The following is a 27,375-nucleotide window of genomic DNA, read 5'->3' as shown; positions in this document are numbered from 1 at the left end:
GATTGATCAATTGGCAATTCTCCCCCCTCCCCCAAGAGAAATGGTGTAGTGCCAAGAACTCCACTCCCCATACTATGTGCTTACTAGGTATAAAGACATTGCCCAGAGTTAAAATGTGGCTTTGTAGAGAGGCTTGTCCACATCATAAAGTTTTAAAGATCTTTCTAAGACAATCCATCTCCCCTAAAAAAACAACAACAACCCTGATACCTCATGTTCATCCCACGTCCCACATGTCAACTCCAAGGAAAGGTCCTTTTTGTGGTGCATTTTAAAAACATAGTTTTATTGCTCAGATGGTTATCACAGCTAAACAACCTTTTTCTCGGTCACCCCAGTCAGACAGCCTGCCTCGCAGACCCTGGGATCTGGCAAGAGGCTGAGAGCGACCGTTTGTCCCTCGTGCAACACGCGTGTACAATTGTGAGTGATGGTGCGCGGACAATGCGGCACGGGATTAATTGCTCCTCGCTGGTGCCTTGTGTGGAAATTGGCCAAGTGCTCTGCTTGCTTGGAAAATGAGCTTTACATAGAAACGGAAAGCTTGGAACCCTGTTTCTGTCACATTTGGGAGGAGAAGAGGCTCCGTTTTGAACAGGCCTCCTTTGCTCAGTTAATACACATGGAAGCGGCTGGTTGTGGTTGTGTGGTGGTCCCTTTTCTTCCTGGAACTAAAAAATTAGCAAAGAAAATGGAGCAGGAAAAATACTGCTCTATGGATTCTCAAAATGCAGTGGTAGGGACTTGCAATTGCCAATATATTGACATTGCACTTAAAAGTGTTATGACCTAACATTGCTGGAAGAATGCTTCAGACTTTCAATGGTTCTCAAACTTTGGTCCTCCAGATGTTCTAGACTTCAGTTCCTAGAAGCCACATCTTAGCCAGTAGTCAGGAATTATTTGAGCTAAGGTCCAAAACATCTTGAAGACCAAAGTTTAGGAATCACTGCTTTAGAGCAACCACTTGCAGTGGTCCTGTGAATTTGTTCCAGGTTTTGGTATGAATGTGAAAGGATTTATCCATGGTGTTAGCCCTAACCACAATTTCGCTTCCCAGTTTGGATAGTTCCTTCAAAAACTGGCTTAAAATCCAGGGTGGAATTGCCACCCCAAAGACACGGGAACCCACAGCAACCAAAGCACTTCAAAAGCATCATCTCAACAACCCTAAAAACAAGAACCCCAAGAAAGTTACTTTCTAAAAGTAACACATTCCCAACACTCTTGAACACTGAGAAATCACTCACTACCATCGTTCGCCCCAGTCTTGAAAAAGCAACTGATAGAACGACATAAAACCCCTTCCTCCCACCCTATCAAAATGCCCTTAAAAAGTAAGTTTTGAAAGTTACCCAAAGCCATAGTTTTTTTATGGGTTTTTCAGGTTATGTGGCCATGTTCTAGATGAGTTTATTCCTGACGTTTCGCCAGCATCTGTGGCTATGGGCATCTTCAGAGAAAGAAAGAAATTCTCTGAAGATGGCAGCCACAGATGCTGGCAAAATGTTAGGAATAAACTCTTCTAGAACATGGCCACATAGCCTGAAAAACCCACAAAAAACTATGGATGCTGGCCATGAAAGCCTTCGACTTCACATTACCCAAAGCCACTACCCATTACACTGATAAACTAACTTTCCAAGATTACACATTGCAATACTTTTGAGATGTAACTTCAGTCTGCTCTTGTAATGCCCTGCGTGCCCAAAAGTAACTAGTTACCACATTGCTTGGATTCATTTACTTCCAACGCGTGGCACAACAACCCTGTAAAGAGGCCTTGAGCACAGTGCTTCTTTTCACAGTAGTTTCCTCCTTGCTGCACAATGGGCCAAATGACTCTTGCCCAGCTCAAAGGACCAACACTAGGCACACCAGTAAAGCTCCCTGCATACCCACCATCCTGCTGGCATCTCTGCCATCCTATCACAGACCTTCCACAGAAGGATGCTTCACTATCATCAAAGAGGATCCCCAGGACAAGCTAGGTAGGCCAGTCCCTTCTCCATCTGACCCTCTCTAAACATGTTGGCCTACAACTGCCATCATCCCCAGCCAGCATGGTCAACTGGGATGATAGGATTTGTCGCCTAAGAGGTGGTTATCTTGGGTGAAGGCTGCAATAATCACACCAGCAAGGTTCTTTCGAGATCTGTACAAAGTTTCATCACTTCATTAAACTACAGTTCCCAGGACTTTGTGAGAGGAGCCACAGCAGGCAGGCAAACTGGTATAAAACACATACAATTTTGCAGTGTGTGTGTGAGAGAGAGAGACTGAAAAACAGATGCTTAGATTTTGATCAGGTCTTGCAGCTTTGCAACGCTGGAAGATGGGTTTTGGGCTTGATTTCAGTTTCATTATGACGATTATTTTTTTGCATTCTCTGTTGATTATCCAATAGAAGGTACCACACACAATATACACCAGAAAGAAGAAACTCACAACTGCTCAAAATAACCTATAATAAAGCAGCTAGTGGAGTCCTGAGAACCCAGGTGGCAAATGTCATGTGCTTGTTGTGTGTGGTGTGTTTTTAAGAAACGGCACCGCAACGCCTGCAAACCTCTTCCGGCCGAGAATTTAGGGCCGATGTCCTTCATCTCCGGCGGAGAGAAGGTTTCCCTGGGGCATTGCCGCAAAAAAGGAGCGATGGAAGCCACATGGATCTGTAATCGAAGTTAAGCATCTCCTACTTTTAGAAAACCGGAAAGCAAAATCGGCAACCAGAGAAAACATTTCCCAAGAGATGGATATCGTAGGACGAAGACAGAGAGACGTAGACAGTCAAGGTGACAGATGGCACTGCTACTAGGCCCAGTTGGTTGGCGTTTATGGCACAGGCGAGTTCAGCAAGTCCAAAACTGGTCCTCCAGCCATCCAAGGGATGCTTCCTCCCATTCTCTCCCTAGGCTGTTTTGAATATATTGGTCCATATAAGAGTTTCTGCCTGTCCAAGTTGGGTTGGCTGCGCTGGGTTGATTCTTCCTTTTTGGGGGGAACTTCACTTCCCCTCGAAAGATGGAAGTGGCTGGCACCCGAAGTCTCTCTGGCTGAACCAAGTGGAGGTTTCTCGACAACCCCGGCGACATTTTCAACTCCCCGGTGGCCACATCTTGGAGGGAAAAGCAGGGAGCGCGAAAGAGAATGGAGTCAATCCATCAGGCTGTCATGCTTCAATGATATTCACCGAGGGCTTGTTTTTGGGGAACTAGGAAGAGGAGAGAAAGATGAGACAGAATGAAAGACCAGCAAGCAAGAAGGAAATGGGAATGCAAAAGAGATGGGCCAAGTTTCGATATCATGTTTGCGTAAGGTATATCTACCTTCACGGACATGGAGGTTGCACTGAAGGTAGCCAGATCTCAGGGTCTTGCAAAAAATACTGTTTTGTTTTCTTATGGCTCAGAATTAAAAAAGAAACCTATTTGAAAGTGGGAATAAAATACTGCAGCTGGTGCCAGAAATTGTCACAGAACCAGTCTGGGTTTCAGGACCTTTCATGTATACCAAAATCCGTGGATGCTCAAGTCCCACTAAATACAATGTCAGAGTAAAATGATGTCCCTGACATAAAAAGGCAAAATGAAGGCTTGCTTTTTGGAATGTATACATATACATATACATACATACATACATACATTCAACCTTGAAACGGTGGATGAAAAACCATGGATATGAAGGGCTGACTTTAAAAAAACAAAGTGAGGACTATTGCAACAAAGAGTGCAACTTCCCACCCACACCCACACCCACAATTTTTTGCCCTGTTTGGAGGATTCCCTTCATCAAATGCAGTCTGCAAACCCTCTCTGTTACCTGCTTGACTCAAATGCAAAAAGTTTTCCAAGATGGTGCAAGAACACTGCGGCATGTCCTAAACTGACTTGTGCAAGGGAGGGACCACTGGCAATTGGGCATGAATAATTCCTTCCGCTGCAGGATTTGCAGAACATGGAGCTGGTTGTCTCTAAAGCTGACTTGTTCACAGCTGGCAAGGGGAAGATGTCTTCAGGGACAGGGGAAAGTAGGGACACTGTCGCAACTAGCAGAAGTGAAGTTGGTTTTAAAGGGACTGAGCTGAAGGTGTAGGAAAGGACAGTACTGGCATGTGGCTCCCATGTCAGCGAGGCAGTGAATTCACAGTGGGTTTTGGCTAGCTTTGGGGAGTTTGGTGGGTAGGGAGGATTCTGGAACTTGTAATCCAGACCCAGCTCCCATATTTCCAAACTCTGCTGCAAAAGGTAACACAATGGCTGACAAGCCGTTGTAACTGTATACTGTACTGTAACAATGGTTGGCTAAGGTGGCATAAGTCAGTTTAGAAGACACTGCAGTGTTCTTGCACCATATTGGAAAACTGTCTACCTTTGGGCCTCTAGACATTCTGGACTTCAGCTCCTGATTATTGCTTAGACCTTCCAAAGATAGGCACTTCACCAAGATCAAAGAAGATCACTGGGACCAAGAGGAAAACTTTCTGAGCTTCCCAGGAGATTCCATTTGTCCCCAGTTGCAAACAGGATGCAGAACTAGGTCTAAAACATCTGGAAGAACAAAGTTTGGAAACCACTGGTTTAAACAGATTTACATGAGGAGGTTAGTATTAGGCCACAACAACACCGCAGGGCTTGCATGGTTGAAAATCAGGGATTTTTCTTTTAGCAGGGTCTCTGACATTATTTCACACATGCACACACACACCAGGACTTTTCTGTTTGCTCTTAGCTTGGTCTTGAGTAGACAAGATGTATAAGCTTTACAAAAGACCTCTACCTGGTGGAGATTAAAATGGCCAGAAATGCATTTTTAATATGCATACATGTATGCGTGTGTGTGTGTGCGCACACATGCAAATTACACACACACACACACACACACACACACACACACACACACACACACACGTCCTAATTGGAGTAGGTGGGATATAAATAAAAGATTATTATTATATACACAGTCTGCCTGCATGGGCTTTCCATCCGTGGACTTGGGCTCACGTGGATGGCAGGCCCTGGCAGACAAAATGGGAGACACCACCATGCACCACCATGCACAGGAGCATGCTGCCATAGGAATCCATAGGATTCTAGCATAGGCAGATTTTCCCATACGTGGGGGGGAGGTCTGGAACGGATCCCCTGCGTATAGGAAGGATCCACTGTGTGTGTGTGTGTGTGTGTGTGTGTGTGTGTGTGTGTGTGTGTGTGTATGCAACTGTATTTTCAGACTCCCCTGGGATGTGTGTCAGGATGAGGCCCTGCACTTCCCTGGACCCCTCCATCACTGCTGACTTCTCCCCATTCCCTCTGTCCACCTGCTGCTGGACCTCAGGTGACTTCCCAGCCCTTCTCACCTTGCTACGCAGGAGACCCCCGCTCTGATGTTCAGGGGTGCTATTTTCAGACGTGCTCTTGGCTTTCTCCTTGTTGTTGTTGGGTTCGTTGTCCTTGATAATGTCGTATTGCCTGCAGAACAGGGCAATCACCCCTGAAGAGAGGAAGAGAACAACATCACAGGTCGCCCACCTGAAGCTGCGGTTGGGGTGGCTTCTGCCCAAAAGGGCCACTGCAAGGAAGTCTATGGAAGATTTGTTGGTTCTGTGCTCAAAACAAAGCCAGAGTCACGGCAGAACAAAGCTTGGCCCTGGGGAACTTTTTCTAACATGGTGGACTCAGCTCTAGCACTGCCAGATCTCAAGGCAAAGGGGATGAAGAGAAAACCACACTAAAATGTGTCCAGAGGACTCTCAAGATGTTTTGGAGTGGTCTGCGCAGTTTCTTGGCAGAGATGGCTTCCTAGGTTGTCATTCTTGTTGCCACAATTCTGGTGGCCATTTTACCTCTAACTATCCAGCTAATGTGCTTTTGCCAACCAACAGGACCACAACCCAAGGAAATCTTTCCAATTCTCCAAATTTCAGGAAAGGACAGAGCCTGCCTTCACCAGCCAGACTGAAACACAACACATGGAAGTGCATTTCTGCACATTCCTTTCCATTTCCTCTCCAGCTCCTTAATTGTTTCTCCGCTGCCATAATGAAGGCAGAAAATTCCTCGGGTCCAGGAAGTTTTATTTTAAAAAATGTTATTTTCTTTATGCAGCCCTCGGGTCACACTTTTTCTCGCCAAAAAAAAAAGGAGGGGGGACGACTAAATTGCTTTTTCTGGAAGCATCCAAGAGTGATGATTCATCTTTTAAAATAAGTTGCATGGCCTCTTAACACTACTGTTTTAAAAGGCCAATTAAAAGAAGAAGTGGACTTCTGGCAAGTGTGTCAGGGTTGGGGGGGGGTCAGTTTTGGCCATCCTTGAGGTCCAAAGGGCACACAACTGCCCCCTGGACCTACCATGGTTGCCCACCCCAATATAAAAGCTCTGGATGAATCATTACAACTCAGTGGTCTGGAGATAAATGGTGCCCCAGCCGAATTTGGTTCACTGCGTGGGTTATTGAGCACTGCTTTAAAGCAAAGCTATCTTGGAGCCAAAAGTCATCTCTGACCTTGTGTTGAAGGGCCAAAGGGAAAGCTGCATCTCCTTGCAAGGGATACACAGATGCTTGCTTAGCAGGGGATGCCTACCAACACACGCAAAGAAGGCTGGGAAGGGAAAGGCAGTGGAAAATTCCTTTGTCTCCGAAGAATCAAGATCAAGACAGGGGAACTAGTGACAAATGAAAGAGACAACAGTCTGTTCCCTCCCTCTCTGTGCTTTCATGTGCTTGAATAGGCAACCTTTCTCCTTGCATGTTGCAAACACAAAGTGACAAGTGCGCCAGGTAGGGGAGACAGGGCCATGGATGCACCTCCACCTCCGTGCTAGAAAGGCGGCATTTCCAACCAATTGGGCAGAGAGATACCCACACCTTCCAACATTTGACAGATGAAATCCAGGAGGCATACGGTCAAGCAACCTCAGGATGTGGTCAAGATTGCGCAAGTTATCAATGCGCTATTAAATACATTGCAAGATGAGACATCAAGAAACATAATCCCAAATATGTGGGGAGCCTGGGAGCCATGGGTGCATGAGCCCCAGATGTATCACTTCCAGCTAGGCTCCAAAGGACTACCAACATGGGAAGCATTTATACTGTAGAAATAATGCAGTTTGACATCACTTTGACTGTCATGGTTCCATTGGACAGAATCCTGGGATTTGTCGTTTTGTGAGACACCAGCACTCTTGAGCAGAGCAGGCCAAAGACCTTGTAAAACTATGAATCCTAGGATGCCATAGGATGGAGCTACAGCATTTAAAGTGGTGTCCAACTTCATTTTTTTCCTACAGTGTAGATGCACTCAAAGGTTCTAGAGTGAAAACTGGCAGTGCTCTTCTTTGCAAAGAGGTTTTCACGTACAGCCTGATCCCCAAATATTTCCATTCAGTTTCCATTACTTCTACGGCGTACGATGCACCTCTTGGAAGACAGTGAGTGAGTAATTCTAGAATTACTCTGTTCTTTTTCTTTTTAAAAATTCACTTGTTCTTTGGCACCTGCAGATGTTGGACGGCTCTGTGTTGATTTTAACCGCACAGTTCATTACATGCATCGGTTTCAATCCCATTAATATGGATAGATCTCCTCCCCTCTCTCTGTATATACGTATGGATGGAAGGGGGAAATTTCCCCAGAGAAAACTACAAATTACCAGCATGCCGGAAAACATCATTTCACCCAAAATGCCTCCCCTTCCTTTCCTTCCAGCCCCTTTCTCTCCTGCTACCCTTCCTTTTCCCCCCTTCCTGCAGCAAAAGCCATTGAAAACCTTGCTGGGAATGCTTTTCTGCTTTCATGAATGTTTCATGCTGAGGAAAGAGAGAAAGCAGCTGTCAAGTGGAGAAGGGGACGATGGGAGGCGCAGAAAACCAGAAAGCAAACGAAGGTGGATGAGGTTTCTTTTTCTTTTACCCCACGAATGGCAAAGTGCCACCTGGCTGGTCCAGCAAACACAAAGTGGCCAGTGTGCACCCCTAAAACTGATTTTTTAAAATGCTGGGAATAAGTGATGATATAGCCTTCCCTGGCCAAGAGCGGCTACTAAGAGCAAGAGTAGTGGGACGTCTAATCTCATTTTCACCATGAGATCATTTCATGGCCTCCTATCAAGATGGACTCTTTTGGCCCCAGACTCCGAAATATCGTTCAAGGGAGCCAAACCGCCTTGCCTTTGCAAGCATGGAGGAACACCTACTGACCTGCCCACATGAACAAGACCACGACTATTATGAGGATCTCGCCAGCTCGCAGTTGCTGGTTTTTCTCTCCCATCTCCTTCATTGTCACCTCGTCTGCAGAGAGAAAGAAGAGATGAGCTCCATCCAATAATAATAATAATAATAATAATAATAATAATAATAATAATAATAAAATCCCACCTCTCTGTTAGGTTTGAGGCGGCTTACAATGACAATAATTTCATATAATACAAAAATAATCCCATTATCTCCTCCCTGCCTTAACGCATCTAGGTTGACTAGATGTCCTTTTAAAGGACAAGCCCTACATTTCAGCCTCTTGTCTAGGAAGATTTTCAATATGTCCTCCATTTAGAGCATGACTAAGAAGCATGCATTTACATTTATATTAGTGTTTTTAGATTTCATTTTAGAACACCCTTCATTTTTCCTGAATGTCCTGCAAAAAAGAAGGACTTTCTGCCTTTCCCATGCTTGCCTGACATCATCATCATCATCATCATCATCATCATCATCATCATCATCATCATCAAGCTTTACTTATAAAGTGCTGTAAATTTACACGGCACTGTACATATGATCAGTTAAAAAACAGAATAAAATAAAATAAACCTGTCTATAGTGTACATTGTACAAAAATAATTAAACATAATACATATTAACATTGGAATAAAAATATTTATTTATTTATTTATTTATTTATATCCCACTCCATCGAACAATTGAAGCGGCTTATGTTAAAATAAACCAATAAATACAATATCAATACAACATTATAACCCTACCCCTCCCATCAGTAATAATAAAATACAATTAAATTATCAATTATTAAAATTTAAAATGGCAAGCAGCATTCACCACAACATCCCTTTTCTCAGAGCTTAGAAACGCCCCTTTCTCTGGACTATATCTCCCAGAATAGTGTTGGATAGCATCCCTTAAAATTCGCGCTAAAAGCCAGAGCAGATTGACTACTCCACTGACATGGAAGCCCTCAGAGGTGACTATCTCTGCAAAGGAGGAAGCCTTGGATAAAAAGCCCCCTGTCGCCACCGCCATCCCAGCCGCCTTCCTCCTTGCCTTTGTTTTTGGAAGCCAGTTTCTCAGCTTCCCGAGGGGTCTTGAAGACGAAAGGCTCGCTGGCCGGACTCTGGCCTTGGATGCTGATGGACTGGACGTGGACGATGTACTCGGTGTCCTCCTCCAGGTCCCAGAGGGAGCATGACCGCGTCGTGGTGTTCACCTCCTGGATGAAGCGCAGCATTCGCACGTCCTTCTTCTGCAAGGAGAGAAGGCATCAGCAAGATGTACAGATGCATCCGAGGAGGAGATGGTTGGCAGGGCCTTCTTGGTGGCTGCTCCTATACTTGAGATCCCCTCCCATGCCTTGGTCAGTTGGCCTCCCCAGCTCTGACCTCTTTCTACTGGCCGGTTATGACCCCTTTTTAAAGGCAGGCCTTTGGCTCTTGACTGGTTGTACCGAAGGGTCCTTGAAAAGGTTGTGCTGTACTTTGAGGTACTCTATATACTTAGGTGAAAGTCTAGAAATTTTAGGCAAAACATTGACCCCAAAAAACCCCTGGGTTGACTTATCCACAGGTCAATTTTAACTCTCATATATATATATATATATATATATATATATATATATCCATCCATCCCCTTTCTCTGAACAGAGTGATAAAAGACAAGCGCTTAGTCCATCCTGGGAGCACCAGAAAGAAGCATAGATCCCCTCTATTCTCTCATCCATCCAGCCTTTAGGACAGCGGTTCTCAACTTGTGGGTCGTGACCCCTTTGGGGTTCGAATGACCCTTTCACAAGACCCTCAGAAAACATGAGTAAAATTAGAGTTATGAAGTAGCAATGAAAATAATTTTATGGTTGAGGGTCACCACAACATGAGGAACTGTATTAAAGAGTTGTGGCATTAGGCAGGTTGAGAACCACTGCTTTAGGATGAGCACAAACAGTTATGCCTGCCAGGATTTTCTAAGTTCTTTGGCATCATATTCCTTTGCATCATCCTTTACATGCCCCTAGGTTTTACCCCCGACTTATCCACGGGTCATATCAAAATCCATAATTTTGCCCCCCAAACCTGCCCTCGACGTATACACGAGGTCGACTTATAGTCAAGTATATATGGTACTTTGAAAACTAAGCTGGTGCCATGGTCCAGAACTGATTGCCTGTTTGCTGTGAACTCTGCCTGGACTTCTGCCTACTCTTTTGGACAACTCTTTGGACAGCTTGCCTGGACTGAAGACTGACCCATAAAAGACTCGGACGAGAAGGGATTGCCTTTGTTTCTCAGCTGACTTTTGGGTGAACTCAGATGCACTTTCTCTTTCTCCTTAAAATCTCTGGGATACTTCTAGTTTGCTTCCCAAGGGCAAAACAGGACAGGATGGGACTTTAAGTATGAATTTTAAGGAGAACCATGTTGAATGAGACCAAAAAGCCTATCTGGCCCATTGGCGTGTTCACGTAGCAACTAACCAGTATCTCATGTCCTTATATTCAAAGCCTGAAGACAAGACAATGACAGACTTGGAGGGAGGGAAGCAGGGCAAGGAAAACAGAGAGGAGACGGTGCACTTGGCAATACCCCAATCTGGTCTCCAAAAGAAGCAGAAGAAGAGGCAGGGAGATGGTCAAGGATCTGAGCCTGGGTTGGAGACCTTACCTGTTGGGAGATGGCGAATCCAATGACCACTTCTTCTTCTAAGACGTCCCAAGTCACAACGGCTGAGTTGGCATTCAGGAGCTTGACCGAGACATTGACCGGAGCAGAGGGACTGTCTGTGGGGAGACAGAAAGAGGAACCTGGGTAACGCTTGTGAACCGAGCAGAGGCTCACCAAGGAAGATGGAGACCTTCCCATACCAACACACGCCAATGAGAGAATGGCCACAAGGTCTGGTGGCAGCTGTTCATTCATATGGCCCGAATCAAAACAGAAGAGCCATTCATAGATGGTCCATCTCTCTGTCCCACCAGCCTCCCAGGTACATCTGGTGGAAACATGGAAGACAAGGCCTTTTCAGTGGCTGCTTCCAGGATCAGGAACTCCTTTCCCCAAAAAAGTTAGACTGGCACCGTCCCTACTTTCTTTTTGCAGAGAAACAAAGACTTTTCTATTCCAACAGGCATTTGATGTCTGATGATATAAGGCCCATCTGGCACAATGCACTGGATATTACTTACTGTTGTGCTGGTGCTTGTGTGTGAGTTTTAATGACATGTGTTTTAATTTTTTTAATGATTGTTTAATCTTTTGTATCTTGTGGAGTTTTAACAATGTTTTGGGCTACAGTCGGACATGACTAGACAGTCATGTCAAAGGGGAAACCTTTCCCTTTTCCCTTTAAAATCACTTTAAATCCCAATCTGGGAAAACAGCAGGATAATAACAACAACAACAACAACAACAACAACAACAACAACAACAACTGTCACCAATATTTGGTAGCCATCATAGATGAATGGAACCCTTTAGGGGCATGCCATCTCAGACTATTGGCAGTGGCTGAAGATTTCAATTCCCCCTTGACATGCAATGTAACTGAGGTTCCACTTGGCTGCATCCTTCCTGTTTTTGCTGTTGCAAAAAGACTTGGCCTCCAAAGCATTCTCTACCTACCTATCTATCAAAAGTCAGAAGATCTCACTACATTAGCTACGCATGAACATGCATTTCAGAGACACCGGCTTCAAGAAAATGTATTCTTGGAAATATGCTCAGCTTCCATTAATGTATATATTTCGCCCACATTCACCTCCTATGTGCTTCCCTTCCCTTCCCTTTCCTTTGTAACTGTACCTTAAAAAGCCAGTTTTAAAGAAACCCAGGTGAAGTTGATGACTACCTCTTTATTCTTTACTACTGGCATCTGTTAGCAGAGGCACAGTCGGATGGATGGCATTATTCCGTCTTGCAAAAGGATTGTGACCACAGACTGTGTCACATTTGTACATTTTAATGTATATGCATGGGTGGGAACTTAGAAATGTGGGTGCATTGGCTCTTTTAGTGCCTAATGGTTGGAAATGAGAAATAACGCGACATTAATCCGAACGCAAAGTCAACAAAACCTGTTTCTTTTTACTTTCGGAAACTTCCTGAAAGTAAAAAAGGAGTGTGTTTTGTTGACTTTGCTTTCGGATACATGTTGCGTTATTTCTCACGGATGCCAACCCGTCTGAAAAACAACCCGCAAAAGCGGATTTTAAAATGCCGTTTCTCCATGGGATTTAACCAGTTTGCCTCCAATTTTCCCCCGTGTGATAAAGTCCTAAGATTCAACGATCTGGTGACATAGATGGGGGTAAAGATATGTGTGTGCAGTGGCCATGTCCATGGAGCGGTGAATCGGCTCCATTTTCTAGACTGGAATTTAAAAGAACTATCCAAAGTATTTGGACACCTTTCAGGTATTGCCTCCTCAGAACATTCCAGAATAGTCCTGGATCAATAAGCAATGGCCTGAACAATTAGCTCCGGTAGAAACGGTTGCAGCCTGTAGTTTCCCTAACAAAAGATGTACCTGGCAACTTTGCCAGGACTGTTAAAGGAGTCAGCAGGATTCCTGGCTCTATTAAATCTCTCCCGCACAAGGCTTTCTCATGCTTGCAACAGTGCCTAAAAAGCCATCGTTTTGCTTTTTTAAAGGAATACCGAGGGATATTTTGCAAAAATGCTTTGAAATGACCAAGAAGGACTGTGTATGGCAGCAGCAGCCCTGTAAGTATCAATGGTATTTGCTAGAGTTTCACCTACAAAAGTGTGTAGTCCCTGTTCTGCAAAGAACTTACAATTTGCCAATCGTAAATTGCAAATGGTAAATTGTTTCTATGACAGAGACAAGGAAAAGCAACAAAATCCCAATGTTTTGGAGGTCCTCTAATAGAGGCCGGTTGAGCATCTTTCAGGAGGGATGCATTCCTGCCTGGCAGAAGGTTAGACTAGATGGCCCTTGGGGTCACTTCCAACCATTGTTTCTTTTATTCATTTTGATCTTATGACATGGGAGCCACCATGGGGCAGAGAAGAGGTTTTTTGACGGCTGATCCCAAAGGTATATTCTTTGCCTCCAATCCCGGCTTATCGCTAACCCTGAAATAGCATGACAGCCAAGTTTGCCTGGTTGCACATGCTTCAAGCATGGTTCGTTTTGCAAGGAGAAAAGAGGGAAGATGATTTCCCCTCATACATTCACTAAGTGTTGCTGTGCATTCCCCCAGTTCCAACCGGCTTGCCTTTGGCCATCTTAATACTCAGATGGGCTTAGCCAAGATTAGGAAGTTTTGTTCTGAAGAACCACCCAATGCCAAGATGCCCTCCCAAGGCCCTGTGCCACCTTCAGAAGAAATGAGAGATGTATGAACATGGCTGCTAAGGCTTGCATTCACTCCCTTGCCAGTCTCTCTGTCTCTCCGACTCATTTTCTTTCCTTCCCTTGGTTTGGTGGGGGTCCTTCTTTTGCTTTCCTAAAAGCGGAGGTGTATGGATATGAAAGGGACTGGCTTCCTTCCCTCTCCATTCTGCCATTTCAAAGCTTTTCCTCAGCAACCACTAACTCCCACTGAGTATAATGGATGGCTGACTTATGGGGCCTTTATCGCAAGGGCTGAAAACCTCATGCCAAAGTGCGTCGGTGGCACAAAGGCACACAAAGCACCCAGGACCGCCTTGGCCATTTGGGTCTTGAGTCATACAAAGGCAGGGGTGGGGTGGGGTTGCGAGCGATATTTTGGCATCTGTTGAACCCTCTTGTTCACTTGCCATTTGGGGGAGAACAAAAGCCCCCCCCCCCCCAGCAGCTCAGCCTTCAGCTCTTGAAAAGGGCTGAGGAAATGGCTCCAAAAGCAACACAGAACAGTAAATGTGACATAATGGTTGGGCCATGGGAGGCAGTAGGCGGCTGCCATAGAAAACTACAGGCCAGAACTCACTCACAAAGTTGTGGGCTCTTTGAGGTCATCCAAACTGCCACCATGGGCTTCTTTCCTAACAGAGGCTGCAGTGTTTGAGGCTCCGCACTTCATAGGTTGATAGTGTTGGAAGGGACCCCAAAGGCCATCCAATCCAGAAGTTCTCAACCTTTGATCCTCCAGCTGTTTTGGACTTCAGCACCCAGAAGCCTTTTGCCAGCATGGCCAATGATGAGGGAATCTGGGAGATGAAGTCAAAAACATCTGGAGGACCAGAGGTTGAGAACCATGGATCTAATCCAAACCTGTGCTTCTGGAGAAATTCACAGCTGAATCACCCCTGGCTTCTTGGTCATAGGACGACTCAGGCAACACAACTACAATACACCAATTATAACTACAAGTGTGTAGATTTGCATTATGCAAGCATAGTGTAGGATTTGGGCTGCATCTATATTGCAGAGTTAATGCAATGATACCACTTTAAATTGGCAACAGAGAGAGGGAGAGAGTTCACCTCTAGCCTTACACAAAACAGTGTGCTGGCCAGTTTGTTCAATGCCCATCTGCCACATCCTTATCAACCTCAGTGCCATTCCCATGCTCTCTTTTGTGGGTCTGCCCAGCCTCTTCTTTGCCCCCTGTTTCTGTTCTTGGAAATACTACAAACAGGTTTGACTCAGGTTGCTGTCACACTGCAGAACTAATGCAGTTCGACGCTGCTTCAACTGCCGTGGCTCCATCCATTCAGTGGAATGTCATAGCACCCAAGCTCTCTGATGGAGAAGGAGAAACATTTTGAAAACTACCAATCCCAGAATTCCATAGCAGCATTGCAGCATAGCAATTAAAGCTGTATCACTGCATTAATTTTGCAATGTAGATGCATCCCTGGATTCCTACACTGTGCTTGTGTAATTCCAATCTAAGTTATACATGGTGCATTATGGTTGTGTTAGACAGCACAATTTGCAACCCAGGATATATCTGCTCATGTGGCTGATTTTTTTTTATCCCATCATGTAACAGGAAATAATGCACAATAATGTTTCTACAATCCTCAGAGAATTAAATGGGACATTGAATGCATTGACAAATAGTCATGTACCAACAATGCCCAGCTGTGAGGCTGGACTCCTGTGCATTACTCCCAGAAAGAGCAGACCCATTGAATCAATCATTGAAGGGTAAGTCCATACTTGAATGATAAATTCCATTGATTTAAGGGATCTTCTCTAATAGGGGCTGAAAATAGGATCGGGGCCCTTGTGGAACTCTACTTACACAACTGAACATGTCCATTGCTCACCAGCCAAAAAAGTTGAACATGTCCATTGCACAACAAGCAGAAAAGGTCTGAACATGTCCGCTGGAGAACAGCCGGAAAAACAAATCACATGTGTACAGGAGTTTACACAGATATGTGACACCAAAACAGGATTCAGGTCTGCAGATAAATACCATCCATCTGCAGAATGGTTGGTATTAACACAGGCCATTGGTGGCATTTAGGATATCGAGGAATTTTGCTTCTTCCCTGTGGCCAGAATGAAGACATACCAAGTCAACGCATGACGGTTATTAATGCCGCCTGTTGTTGCAACCATATCCCCTCCGGATGTGTCCCTGATTTCGTTCTCCGTCTCAAGATCATTTTGGCCAGGGGAATGATAGTATGTCTCCCATTCTCAATTACAGCTCTGGGCCAGCGTAACTGTGCCAGCAGCATTACAGGCGAAAACGTCTCTGCTTTGCAGAGATGTCAACACAAAGCGCTTGCAACCTCCCTGCCTTTTAAACACAGAGACACACACACTTTGGGGCCATCAAGATATCTTGTCCTGAGCCGATTTCATTGCCTTTTCTTTATCCTTGCCCCAGGGTCCCATTTGCCACTCAGCTGCTCCAGAGTCTTTCTGCCCTGTTCCTTTTTCAAAAGAAGGATTTTGCACACTTCACCTCCTGCTTTCATTAACCTCTGAGTAATGGCCAACTAGTCTGTAGCGACTCAAGGGGACGATTGGGCCACAGGTCTGGTGTTATTACCGAGCTAAGTTCCAAGATGTAAAAAATGACTTTGGGATTATTTGAGCAATTGTCTTGAGCAGCCAGCGATAGAAATTAATGTGCAGGGCGGAGGGGGCACTCATGCCATTGCCGCTCATCTGCAAGTGGTCTAATAACACTGCCATCACTTCCCCTGGAAAAGCAATTGCCAAATCAACTTCCTTGCTCTCTAGAATGAATCCTGTCTTTAGGTTTCCAAGAGAATGGACCTAATTTGATGCGTCTACCATTTGCCAAAAGATGTTCATGGTGTGTGCCAGGTATTGGGGAGCAGAGTCCACCAGGACCAGGTTGCCCAGAGCTTCCCGATGGCTAAAAGCACTGGTGGGCACCAAATGGCATATTATTATGTCACTGCAGAACATTGGTAAGAAGGACATGCTTCTATGTTTGTATTAGAATGACCATCATCTACTGGAAACATTGGTTCAATACTGTGGATGAGACCACCTTAACACTCACAGGATCCCTGTGAAAGTGGGAAAACCACAAATAAAAAAATCCACTTTTAAAAACCTGTACAGGAATCTCTAGGCCTTCCAGAGCAACTCTGTGGTCAACATCTGCCAGAAGGTGACCATAGAATTGTGTTGGAAGACTGACAAATGCCTAGAGAAGTGTTCTCTCTAGCAATCGCTTGGTCCTCCCCTGCAATGTCTGGTGGACGTTGGCCATAGAGTTGCGCCGGAGGTCCTAGGGATGCCTAGAAAGAGCATATTAATCAAATCCGTGAATAATGAAGGCAGATTTGCTGGAGTCTCTTACTTAGAGATACGGTGGCGTTGTGATGATACGGAAGTTGAGTCAATGTGATGGGATTCTGGGGGTTGTAGTTTTGTGGAATATTTGGCCTTCTCTGTCAGAGAGCTCTGACGTTCCGCCAAACTACAAATCCCAGGATCCCATACCATTGAAGACAGGAAGCTGAACTGGAGGATTTGGGGCTGCTATTGAGATTCTTCCAATGAGTCTCATGCAGGAGATCCTGGTGGATCGTCCCCAGCGGCAGCTCATCAGACAGTGAATCCACTCCAGATTTGAATTTGAATTTCAGGAAGTTTAAGGATTAAACCAAAGGTGCTGAACCTCTTCGGAGGAAGCTAGGTTTCAGCAGCATCAGTAGCTCATTTAAACTTCATGCTAAAACCCAGAGTGAATTCACTTCTCCACTGACACAGAAGCCATGGCTGACGCTAGTTAATTATTTGGCAAGTGGGAAGAGGAAGACATTTAGATTTCATCCCTCTGGCACTGGAAGGACTTAGATGGGGCCTAGATCTATAATGTACACAATCAAAGCAAACATGGATGGGTTTCTTTGAGGGGAAGGGAGCTTGCATTGGGAGGAGAAAAGAAACCCAGAAGCCAAACAACTGAGTCCTTTCCTTCCTTCTGTTGACTTTTTCAGTCGCAGCAGCTGCCTGACTCGAAGGTGATTTGAGGATAAGGTGAGAGGAGAAAAGAAAAGGAAGAGGCTATTAGAATTGCAAAGGCCTGTGTGGTGTGTGGTGTGTGTGTGTGTGCATGCACGCAACAATTTAAGGACACCTTCATAAATCTCTGACGGTGTCTCCCAGACACCATGGCTTCCGGAGTCCCACGTTCCTCCACAGCATGAACCATGAAGGACAGCCATGTCAAATCCAAAGGCACCTTTGGTTTATGTGTGTCTGTCTGTCTCTCTCTATGTCTCTCTGTGTGTGGTATGTGTACATATTGGGTGTGCAGTGAGTGTGTGGCTTTGCTATCCCAGCCCAAGCAAGAAGGAGCAAAGCAGATGGGCTCTGCACAGGAGGACAAAGCAACCATGCAGCATCTGAGACAAGAGAGCGCCATTCCATTAATCTGGGGCCAGCCTCCAGCAAGGCAAGGGATGCAGGCAATCTGGGCTGTTTGCAGGTTGTGTATGTCTTTGTGTGTGTGTGTGTGTGTGTGTGCGCCATTTCTTAAAGGCACACTGTTTTTGCAAATGAGTAAGGCGATGCCTTCATTGCGGCATAGCGGTTTGAGTGTTGGACTAAGACTATGGAGCTCAGGGTTCGATTCCCAGCTTGGCCATGAAATCCACCTTGGGCAAGTCACATCCTCTCAGCCTCAGGGGAAAGCAATGGCAAGCCTTGTCTGGACAAGCCTTCCCAAGAAAAACCCATGATGGGTTTGCCTTAGGGTTGCCGTAAGTCTGAAATGACTTGAAGAAGGCACACGACAAAAACGTCAAGACAAAACTGCACATTAAATGGCTACACAAAGCATCTTGGGTGGCTTTGTTGAAGCTGAAACTAAAATCTGGAGCAGATCCCCCACTTCTCCATTGACTACAGGGACTGTGAATGTCCGAAGGACCGATGATGAGGATGGATTCATGTTGTTGTTCTTGTTGTTGCTGCTGTGTGCTTTCTGACTTATGGTGATCCTAAGGCAAATCTATTGTGGGGTTTTCTTGGCAAGATTTGTTCAGAGGGGGTTACCATGGCCTTCCTCTGAGGCTGAGAGAGTGTGACTTGTCCAAGTTCACCCAGAGGGTTTCCATGGCTGAATGGGGATTTGAACCCTGTCCGTCAGAGTTGTAGTTCAACGCTCAAACCACTATACCAGGCTGGATCTATGAGATTCAAAGAAGTTTGTGTGTATCTGCCTGGAAGTCAATTGTTGACTTTACTGTGTCCCCATTAATTTTATAGGGTTTCTTTAATGAAGGAATACACAGACATGGTTTTGCCAGTTCTTTCCTCTGAAATAGAGCCTAAAGCAGCTAGGATTCGTGGGCAGTCTCCCATTCAAGTACTAACCAGGTCTGACACTGCTTAGCTTCCAAGATCAGACAGGATCTGGTGACTTCAAGGCATCCTGGCATTCAACCAAGTTTGCAAAATGCAAACAGATGCAGTTGAAAGTACTGTACACATCACAGGAAAGTTAAAATGTAATTCAATTGTCTCTGTCCAGTGTTGTGTATCTTGACTGAATGGTCATTGTGACTCTGCAACAGTAACCGAGATTTGTTCATCTGTAACTGCCACAATTGCAACTCACTCTTAACTATGTATATTTAACTAAGTAGTTGATGTAGAATACCAGCCACTAGAACTAAAAGCAATCGGTAAAATTAGAGAGACCATAAATAAAATGATGATGATGATGATGATGATGATGATGATGATGATGATGATGATGATGATGATAGTTTTGCTTTAAGCAGGCAGTTTTGAAGCTAGGAAGCAATATGCAGCTGGAAACAGATCTAGAAAGTAAACTCTCCCTTCTACCCACCTACTTGCCCAGTTCTCTGCCTCACATCTGTTAGGATGGGATATGGCTCATGTCTGTGCATTTCCATTTCCTTTGCTTGCTTCTGTAATATCTATCTATATATATAACCCTTGTCCTTATGGGAGTGGCGTGGGCATTCGCTCCAGCTGAAAAACCCTGTTTACCTGAAGAACTACAGTGTCAGATATGAGAAAATCTGGGTAAAATTAATCACTTTGGGACCTAATTTTCCCATCTGCTGCAAGAGGAGGCTTGAACCCTTTAACAAAAGGTCTGTGTTGCTTCCCTGTGTTGCTGTAAACCACCTGCTGCATCCATTTACCACCCATAAATTGTATCCTATAGCAACAATGCATGTCAGTTTTTAGTATCAAAGGATGTCTTGGGAAGAGCCAGAACGACACACAGTTCCAGCTCAGAGCTCAAGTCTGCCTCTTCCAAATGAAATTTTTCTTTCAGTCCCCAAATTTCCAGCATTAGAATAACTTTAAAACTCCAGTTGAACATTTAGAAATATAACTTAGACATCTGGGGGGAAAGGGACGGGCAGAAGGACAAGGGAAATGCAAGTGCAGCAAATGCAAGAGTGATGGGTACAATTTTCAACACGTCTTTAATGCTAAAAATGTGAGGACTGAAGGGGAGGGGGAATCATTTGGGGAGGCATAGTTCTTATTTTGGGAGGTAAAGGTCTCATTTTGCTCCCCATCTCTGGCTACAATGCATGTTCCAGCTCAAAACAGCCTCCATGAGTGGCGATTTTCCTTTTAAACAGATGGTAGGAATCCCTTGGCATCTCACATTAAAAAAATCAGACATCTTTCAAACCAAGAGAAATGGTCCAAAAGTGGGGGGCATTATTGGCAGTCCATGTGGCTCTTGGAGGGAGAAGAAAATGAACCCCTGGGCTCTACAAAGTTGCCCATCCTTGCTTCCTTCCTTCTAACAGCTAGTTACCAGCCTTTCCTGGGACTCTGCTGCTCGCCTCTGGTTCTGGGCATGTTTTGTTGCCTATTTTTGCATCAATTCTTGCATGCCTCAACCCTCCTGGGCCTCAGTACCAGTAGTCACTAAACTGCCAGCATTTCTAGTCTATAATGGCTTGGGCTCCAGGGAGCAGAGAACTGCCTGAGCATCACCTGCACCATCACAATGAGAGATGGAGCACCAGGGAATACAGTGATCGCTTGCAGCTCTACAAGGCTTCTCTTTCTTCCATCCCTCATTCTGAATGAAAGGCAGAAGGAGAGAAAAGAAAGGAGAGGGAACCTTGGGGAATGTTTGGTAAGATCCCCAAACCGGGGAGAAAATTAGGAAGCTGCTTTCAATTGAGTCAGGCCCCTAGTTATGATCTGTTCTGACTGGCAGCCACGTTGCATTTCGGTCCCAAGTCTTCTCCGTCGTTTCCATCCCGGAGAGCTGATATTCTGAGTGAAGAAGCAGTCCCATCGGACAGTGTGGCACATTGGTTTGAGTATTGGACCAGGACTCCAGGAGATCAGGGTTCAAATCCCCACTGAGCCATCGAAATGCACTGGGAGGCCTTGGTCAAGTCCCATTCCCTCTGCCTCAGAGGAAGGCCATGCCAAACCTCCTTGGAATAAGTCCATGATAGGTTCAATTTAAGGTACCCATAAACCAGAAATTACTTGAAGGCACAAAGCAACAACATTGGAAGGGTAACAGATACTAAGAAAGACCCTTGTTGGTTCACTTTGACTAGTAGCCAAAGCACTCCCAGGACTTCATGCAGACTTCTTTCCTGACCCTATTCAAGGGATGTCAGGGATGAAACCTGGACATTTCTAGATAGGAACACTGCAATCTGCCTTACACTGAAAGCCCTGTATGGTCAACTCTGACTGGCCACCAAAGTTGCCCCAGGATTACATGTAGGATTTTTTCCTAGCCCTACTAAGGGTTGGAATTAGAAACGTGGAAGTTACTACACATAGCAAGCTGCCTAACACTTCCGGCAACCACAGCCCTCTCCAAGGTTTCAGGTGGGATTACTTCCTAACCCTACCAGATCTCTGGTCTTTCATCCCAGTGGATTTCCATCCATGGACTAACCAGACCTGACCTGGCTTAGTTTCCAGAATTAGATGAGACTGGACCGCTCAAGGCAGGTAGTCCAAGATGGATAGTGGCCCTTGGGAAGCAGAATAGGATTATGGGCTAGCAATGGTAGCCATTACTCTTTCAAGCCCCTTGCCAAGCTTCATGATTCCCAAAGATGCAGCACTCATGCTGACACATCTTGAGGACATGGACCATTTCAGCTCCAGATCCTGGTTTTAACCGTAAAAGGCCCCATATAGGTCCCAAGCTGTGGGACCTCAGAGGTCTCTTCCTGATGCACAAGGTTGCAATGAAATCCTTTCTTGGTGATATGAGTGGCCATGCTTTATCAGTCTTGTTGTTCCCAGGAAAACTTCATTGGTTTTTAACCTTCTTAATCTAGACCTGTCTTGCTGCTTTCATTACCTGCTCTAAGTACTATTTTATAGGATGATTGCTTCTGTTTTGCTAGTTAGTTTTGAATCCAAATAGCCAGGGCTGGGATGCAAGCAACTCTCCAAAAGTGGTGGGCAGCAACTTCCATGAATCCCAGCCGGCATTGCTCACTAGCAAACTGGGAATTGCAGTGCAAAGAGAGAGCCAACCGTAATGGTTTGAGTGTTGGACCATGACTTTGGAGATCAGGTTTTCATTCCCATTTTCATTTCATTTCATTTCATTTTCAACTATGAAAACCCATTGGGAGACCTTGCACAAGTCGCACTCTCTCACCCTCAGGGGAAGACAGTGGCCAACCTCCTCTAAACAAATCTTACCAAGAAAACACCATGACAGGGTTGCCATAAGCCAGAAACAACTTGAAGACAACACAGCCTTAATAACAAGAGACACCCAAACTCAGATCCAGGTGAAAGTGACTCACAAAAACTAGAGAAACAATCTTAATCCCACCCGACGGTTGGTACTCCCAAATAGAGAAAACCATTTCAGAAATGGTGTGATGGTCCACAAACATGCATGCAAATCCCATTGTTTGTGTGGGTCTAGAAAAGTAGATAGACCAAGGTCTACCCTAGTTGGGAATATCAACAGTCAGAAGGTAGTGGAGGCCATGTCAGTGGGGTGTTGAATCTGCCCCAGGTTTTCACCAGCGTTACAGGAGGTCTCCAAGGTGTTGGACCTATTTGGAGAGATCCTGGAAAGTCTGGGTTAAAATCTGTAGTGGATTCACCATCCCACTGACATGGGACCCTTGAGCCACCAACACCAATAGGATTGAGGCTCTGTTAGCGTTAGCTGGTGGCTCCCAGGCCAGTGGGGCAGTAAATCTATGCCATGTTTTGGCTCACTATAAAAGATCTCTCCAGGTTACTGAAACTATGTAGGGTTCAGCACTTTGGAGACCTCATTTGAGTACAACCTGAAGTGTATTTACTGTCCTGTGACATGGAAGCCAAACAGTAGGTTTTAAAAAACAAAACACCTAATAGCAGAAATGGAAATACCATATTTAGTAGTAGTAGTAGTAGTAGTAGTAGTAGCAGTAGAGAATCATACTAGAGCGGATTAACTCTGAAACAGCAGAGAATGCACCAACCTCATTGCTTTTTGACCTGGAGATAAGGGAGTGGATGGTATGTAGGACCCATATTTGAACCTGAAAGATGCTACCTATCCCTGCAAACAGGCTCGGCACTATGGGCATCTCTTAAAATTCAGGCTAAAAATTGATTCACTGACATTGACTAGCCAATAACTTGGCCCATGTGGCACATTTGAATCAAAACCAATTCTTGTGTGGCATCACCTGTCTTCTCTGTCTCCCTAAATTCCAGGAATCTTATGGATGACTAGGGTCTTTCTAAGAACATCCGAAGGACCATCCTCAAGGCCCAGCTAGCCGAGAGCTAAATAGTATCAAAGAGCGGAAAGGTAGACACCTGCCTTCCAATGGGACGGCATCAGATGATGATGATGATGATGATGATGGTAGCAAATAACTTGAATATATATAGGGGAGGGGAGTCTGTTGGGTCTCTTATATCGCCTTCTCCTCAAGCCCAGCTGGATAAAAGGAAAACAAGACAAGGAGGCCAACTCTCCTCGTGAGACACAGGCAATGGGATCTGGTAGAATCCACACCAGGCAAGGGATCCACTCTGGGTTATAATCTGAGCTGTCTAGGATCTCAGATCTTTGAGTCACAACTCTTGCAGCTTCAGAGGAAGGCCATGGCAATCCTCCTCTGAATAAACCTTGCCAAGAAACCCCCAGGATAGGTTCGCTTTGAGCTTTCCATAAATCAGAAATGATTTGAAGGCACACAACAACAACAACAACAACAACAACAACAACAACAAGGGATCAGCACCTTGGACAGCTCTCATAATGGATTCAAACCCTTTCCTCCAACAGTTCTGATACATTGGGCAAGGTTCTTCAGAGTGGTTTTGCCTTTGCCTTCCTCTGAGGCTGAGAGAGAGCAGCACCCAGGAGATTTCCAAGGCCAAGCGGGGATTCAAACTCTGGTCTCCAAAGTCCTAACCCAACGCTCAAACCACTATGTTAGGCTGTGTGTATGTGTGTACAGATATATCTGAGAACCAGCATGATGCAGTGGTTTCAGTGTTGGAATAGGACTCTGGAGACCAGGGTTCTGTTCCTTCCTCAGCCATGAAACCCACTGGATGACTTTGGGCACAGCCACACTCTCTCAGCCTCAGAGGATGGCCATGGAAAAACCCCTCTGAAAAAACTTGCCAAGAAAAGCCTATGATAGATTCACTGTAGGGTTGCCATAGGTTGGGAAAGACTTGAAGGCATGCAGCAACAACAGGTATATCTATCTGTACACATACACACAGTGTGGCATAGTAGTTTGAGCAGATCCATAGACAGATATGATAGATAGGTAAGACAGACAGACAGGACATGTAGATAGGATAGATAGATAGATAGATAGATAGATAGATAGATAGATAGATAGATAGAGAAGAGGCGGTGAATATATATGATAGATATATGATAGATGGATAGATAGGTAAGATAAGTAGATATGATGGATAGATGGATAGATAAATAAGAGACAGTATAGTATAGCGTAGGTAGATATGATAGAGAGTTGGAATAGATAGATAAGGTAGGTAGGTATGATAGAGGTAGAGAGATAGGATAGATAGACAGACAGACAGGGTAAATAGGGATAGATGATAGAGATATGATAGCTAGGATAGGTAGATGTGATAGATAGGATATAGAGAGAGATATGATAGCTAGATAAGATGGATAGATATGATGTATGATATGATTCATGGATGGATGGATGGATGGATGGATGGATGGATGGATGGATCCCCTGGAGGTAGGGTATCCCTGCCCTTGCCCTTTCCCCAGGGTCTGACCTGGGTCGGCGGCGAGGGCGAGGCTGGCGCCCTGGAGGCAGCAGCAGCAGAGGAGGAGGAGGGCGGCGCGGAGGCCGAGCGGGAGCCGCCGGGGGTCCATCTCTCCGCCGCATGGGCCCCGCTCCCCCCCGGAGCCCCAGCCGGAGAAAGGGGTCACAGGGGCCCAGGGCCCTCCAGAGCCCAGCAGGAGAGCATCCCCGGCCCCTTCGGCTGCAGCAGGGGCCCAGGAAGACTGGAAGGGAGGAGAGAGAAAGAGGGAAAAGGAAGGGAGGAAGGAAGGAAGGAAGGAAGAGAAAAAGAAGGGAAGGAAGGAAGGAGACAGGGAGGGATTGAAAGAGAAGGAAAGGAAAGGAAAGGAGAGAGGGCCAGTCAAGGAGGAAGGAAGGAAGGAAGGAAGGAAGGAAGGAAGGAAGGAAGGAAGGGCGGCAGGGCCTGGGTCTCCTCCTGCGTCCGGGGATCCTTCTTCCTGGAGGAAGGGATGGAGAGATGGATGGAGGGATGGAGCAGCCCAGGAAGGAAGGGGACCTCCGGACGCCTCTGCCTCCGCCACCAGTCAGCCAGTCAGGCAGACAGCTCCATTCATGGGGAGGAGGGAGGGAAGGAGGGAATGAGGAAAGGGAGGAGAGAAGAGGAGGAGAGAAGGAAAGGAGGGAGGGCGCTTAGCAACCAAGGGCAGGGCCTTTCGGGGGAGAGGGGCAGGAGGAGGAAGAAGGAGGGAAGGGAGGAGAGGAGGGGAAGAGGGCAGAGCCTTTTGGGGTGGCGATGGGGGTGCAGGGGGTGAAGCCTTTTCCGGATGGCATCCCAGAAGAAAAGGAGAGAGGAAGAGGAGGAAGAGGAGGAGGGAAGGGCTTGGTCCCAAAGGGCAGAGCAGTGGCATCCCAAGGGCTGGGGTCCCTCACTCAGGAGGGACAGATGGAGAGGTTGGCATTCTATCCCAAAAGGGGTATCCACACTGCACACTTATAGCAGCTTGAATCCGCTCTAACTGCCATGGCTACTTCCTCTGTTCCTTCCTGAGACACGAAGCATTCTCTGGCCCACGTCCTTGAGCCACAGCATGCAACAGAGGCTTCTGAGAGACTATAAATCCCAGGTTTCCATACCTCAGACCCATCCATGCCAATCAAAGCAGCATCCAAGTGTTATAGTCATGTAGTCTGGATATACCCAAGGAGACAGAAGGTGGCTTTATGGTCGTGGCGATGAGTTAGTGAGCTGCAGCACTGCACTACTAACTATGCAAACAATTATGGGATGCCCCAATGCACATCTGCATGCAAGAAATGGCCATGGCACCACATGATCCCTGGTGCCAGTTCTGCTTGCGCACAACCTTTGGCTGAACACAGAGTTTTGAAATGACCCAACTGCTCTTGGAAGGAAGTTAACACAGGCACCAGTCCCTAAAAGGATGCCAACCATAGATAGATGGATCGATAAACATAGAGTTGTGCTTAACATTAATGTCCACAGGGACCTTTGAGAAGAGGCACTCATGGGCCTCATTCCCACTACCTTTTAAACCGGATCGTGAATCGGTTTGAACCAGTTCAAAAGATCCTGGTTCTCACTTAATCCCAATCGCTGAAGCCATTCCAAGAGGGAATGTAGTGGGAACCACGCTCCACTGTCGAATCGATCCATCAATTCAAATCACACACCGATTTATCTGTAAGTGGGAATGGAGCCACTTGTTCCCTTTCCAGCCCTGGAACTTTATAGGATAGCTTCAATTGACCCATTCGAAGTGTCTTTCTTGGCAGGAGTGTTAGCAGAGCCTTTTTGTTGGCAGAGGCAGCTGTTGTGTGCTGTGCCTACTGCAGGCCAGCATACGCAGCTACAACAGGATTGGGAAGATAATCCTATTCTCTCCAGCATTACGGTGTTGTGTACTGCAGACAACACTCTTGCAACCTGGCATTGAAAGTTGGTGTTTCTCCAGCCTAGCTTCATCCTCCTCCGGTGCCAATGTTTCCTTAAAACGTTACCAGAGGATGAGAAGAAAAAGGTGGCATTGGGTGGGTAGAAAAAGACTTTGCAACAAGGAATGGCTTCCTTAACTTAGATGTGTATATGCACTGTTGCTTTTTAAAAAATAATAATAATTAATAATAGTAATAATAATAATTTTATTGCGCTTTCATTCTGACCTCAGGAATCAGGACAATGTAAAGAGAAGGAGAACGAAAACCCTGAGACGTCTTTGATACAAAGAAGGCATTTTGCTTCTGGGTTTTCATGTCCACTTTGCCATCCATAGTGTCAAAACACCCCAGGTCTCATGAGATCTGGTTTTCAGAAGGCTGTGGAAATGTTGGGTATGTGTATATATGTGTGTGTATCCTCAGTTGTGTGTTTGTCTTCTCAGTGGCTGACCACAAGCCTCCGAAGATCCATCAATGCTCTGTCAGGAGGGATTAATGCAGCCGGTGCAAGACAGTGTGATCCAAAATGCAGAGTTCTCTGCGCATTA

General features: G+C 45.6%; 1 protein-coding gene across 1 annotated transcript; it reads right to left on the bottom strand.

Annotated features, from left to right (window-relative positions):
• Positions 1-267: 267 nt before the first annotated feature.
• On the bottom strand, positions 268-25,506 carry FNDC5 (fibronectin type III domain containing 5). Its single transcript, XM_089478906.1, has 6 exons — positions 24,903-25,506; positions 10,895-11,010; positions 9,285-9,483; positions 8,205-8,297; positions 5,360-5,493; positions 268-3,214 (listed from the first exon to the last, which is right to left on the bottom strand). The coding sequence occupies exons 1-6, from the start codon at positions 25,000-25,002 to the stop codon at positions 3,173-3,175; spliced, it is 684 nt and encodes a 227-aa protein (XP_089335032.1). The 5' UTR covers positions 25,003-25,506; the 3' UTR covers positions 268-3,172.
• Between the last annotated feature and the right edge of the window lie 1,869 nt (positions 25,507-27,375).

The sequence above is a fragment of the Sceloporus occidentalis genome, unplaced genomic scaffold, assembly GCF_023333645.1.
Source record: "Sceloporus occidentalis isolate IW3139 unplaced genomic scaffold, rSceOcc1.0.p SCAF_13, whole genome shotgun sequence".
In the NCBI taxonomy this organism is placed as follows: Eukaryota; Metazoa; Chordata; class Lepidosauria; order Squamata; family Phrynosomatidae; genus Sceloporus; species Sceloporus occidentalis.
This window is presented reverse-complemented; position numbering and strand designations above follow the sequence as displayed.

What these genes read in the sequence shown, in the direction of transcription:
- FNDC5 (XM_089478906.1), bottom strand. Translation starts at nt 25,002, where the DNA reads ATGGACCCCCGGCGGCTCCCGCTCGGCCTCCGCGCCGCCCTCCTCCTC. An exon ending in GATTCGCCATCTCCCAACAG is followed by an intron (nt 9,484 to 10,894) that starts GTAAGGTCTCCA and finishes CTCTCCTTGCAG; the next exon opens with AAGAAGGACGTGCGAATGCT. An exon ending in GGTCTTGTTCATGTGGGCAG is followed by an intron (nt 5,494 to 8,204) that starts GTCAGTAGGTGT and finishes TCCTCTCTTCAG; the next exon opens with GGGTGATTGCCCTGTTCTGC.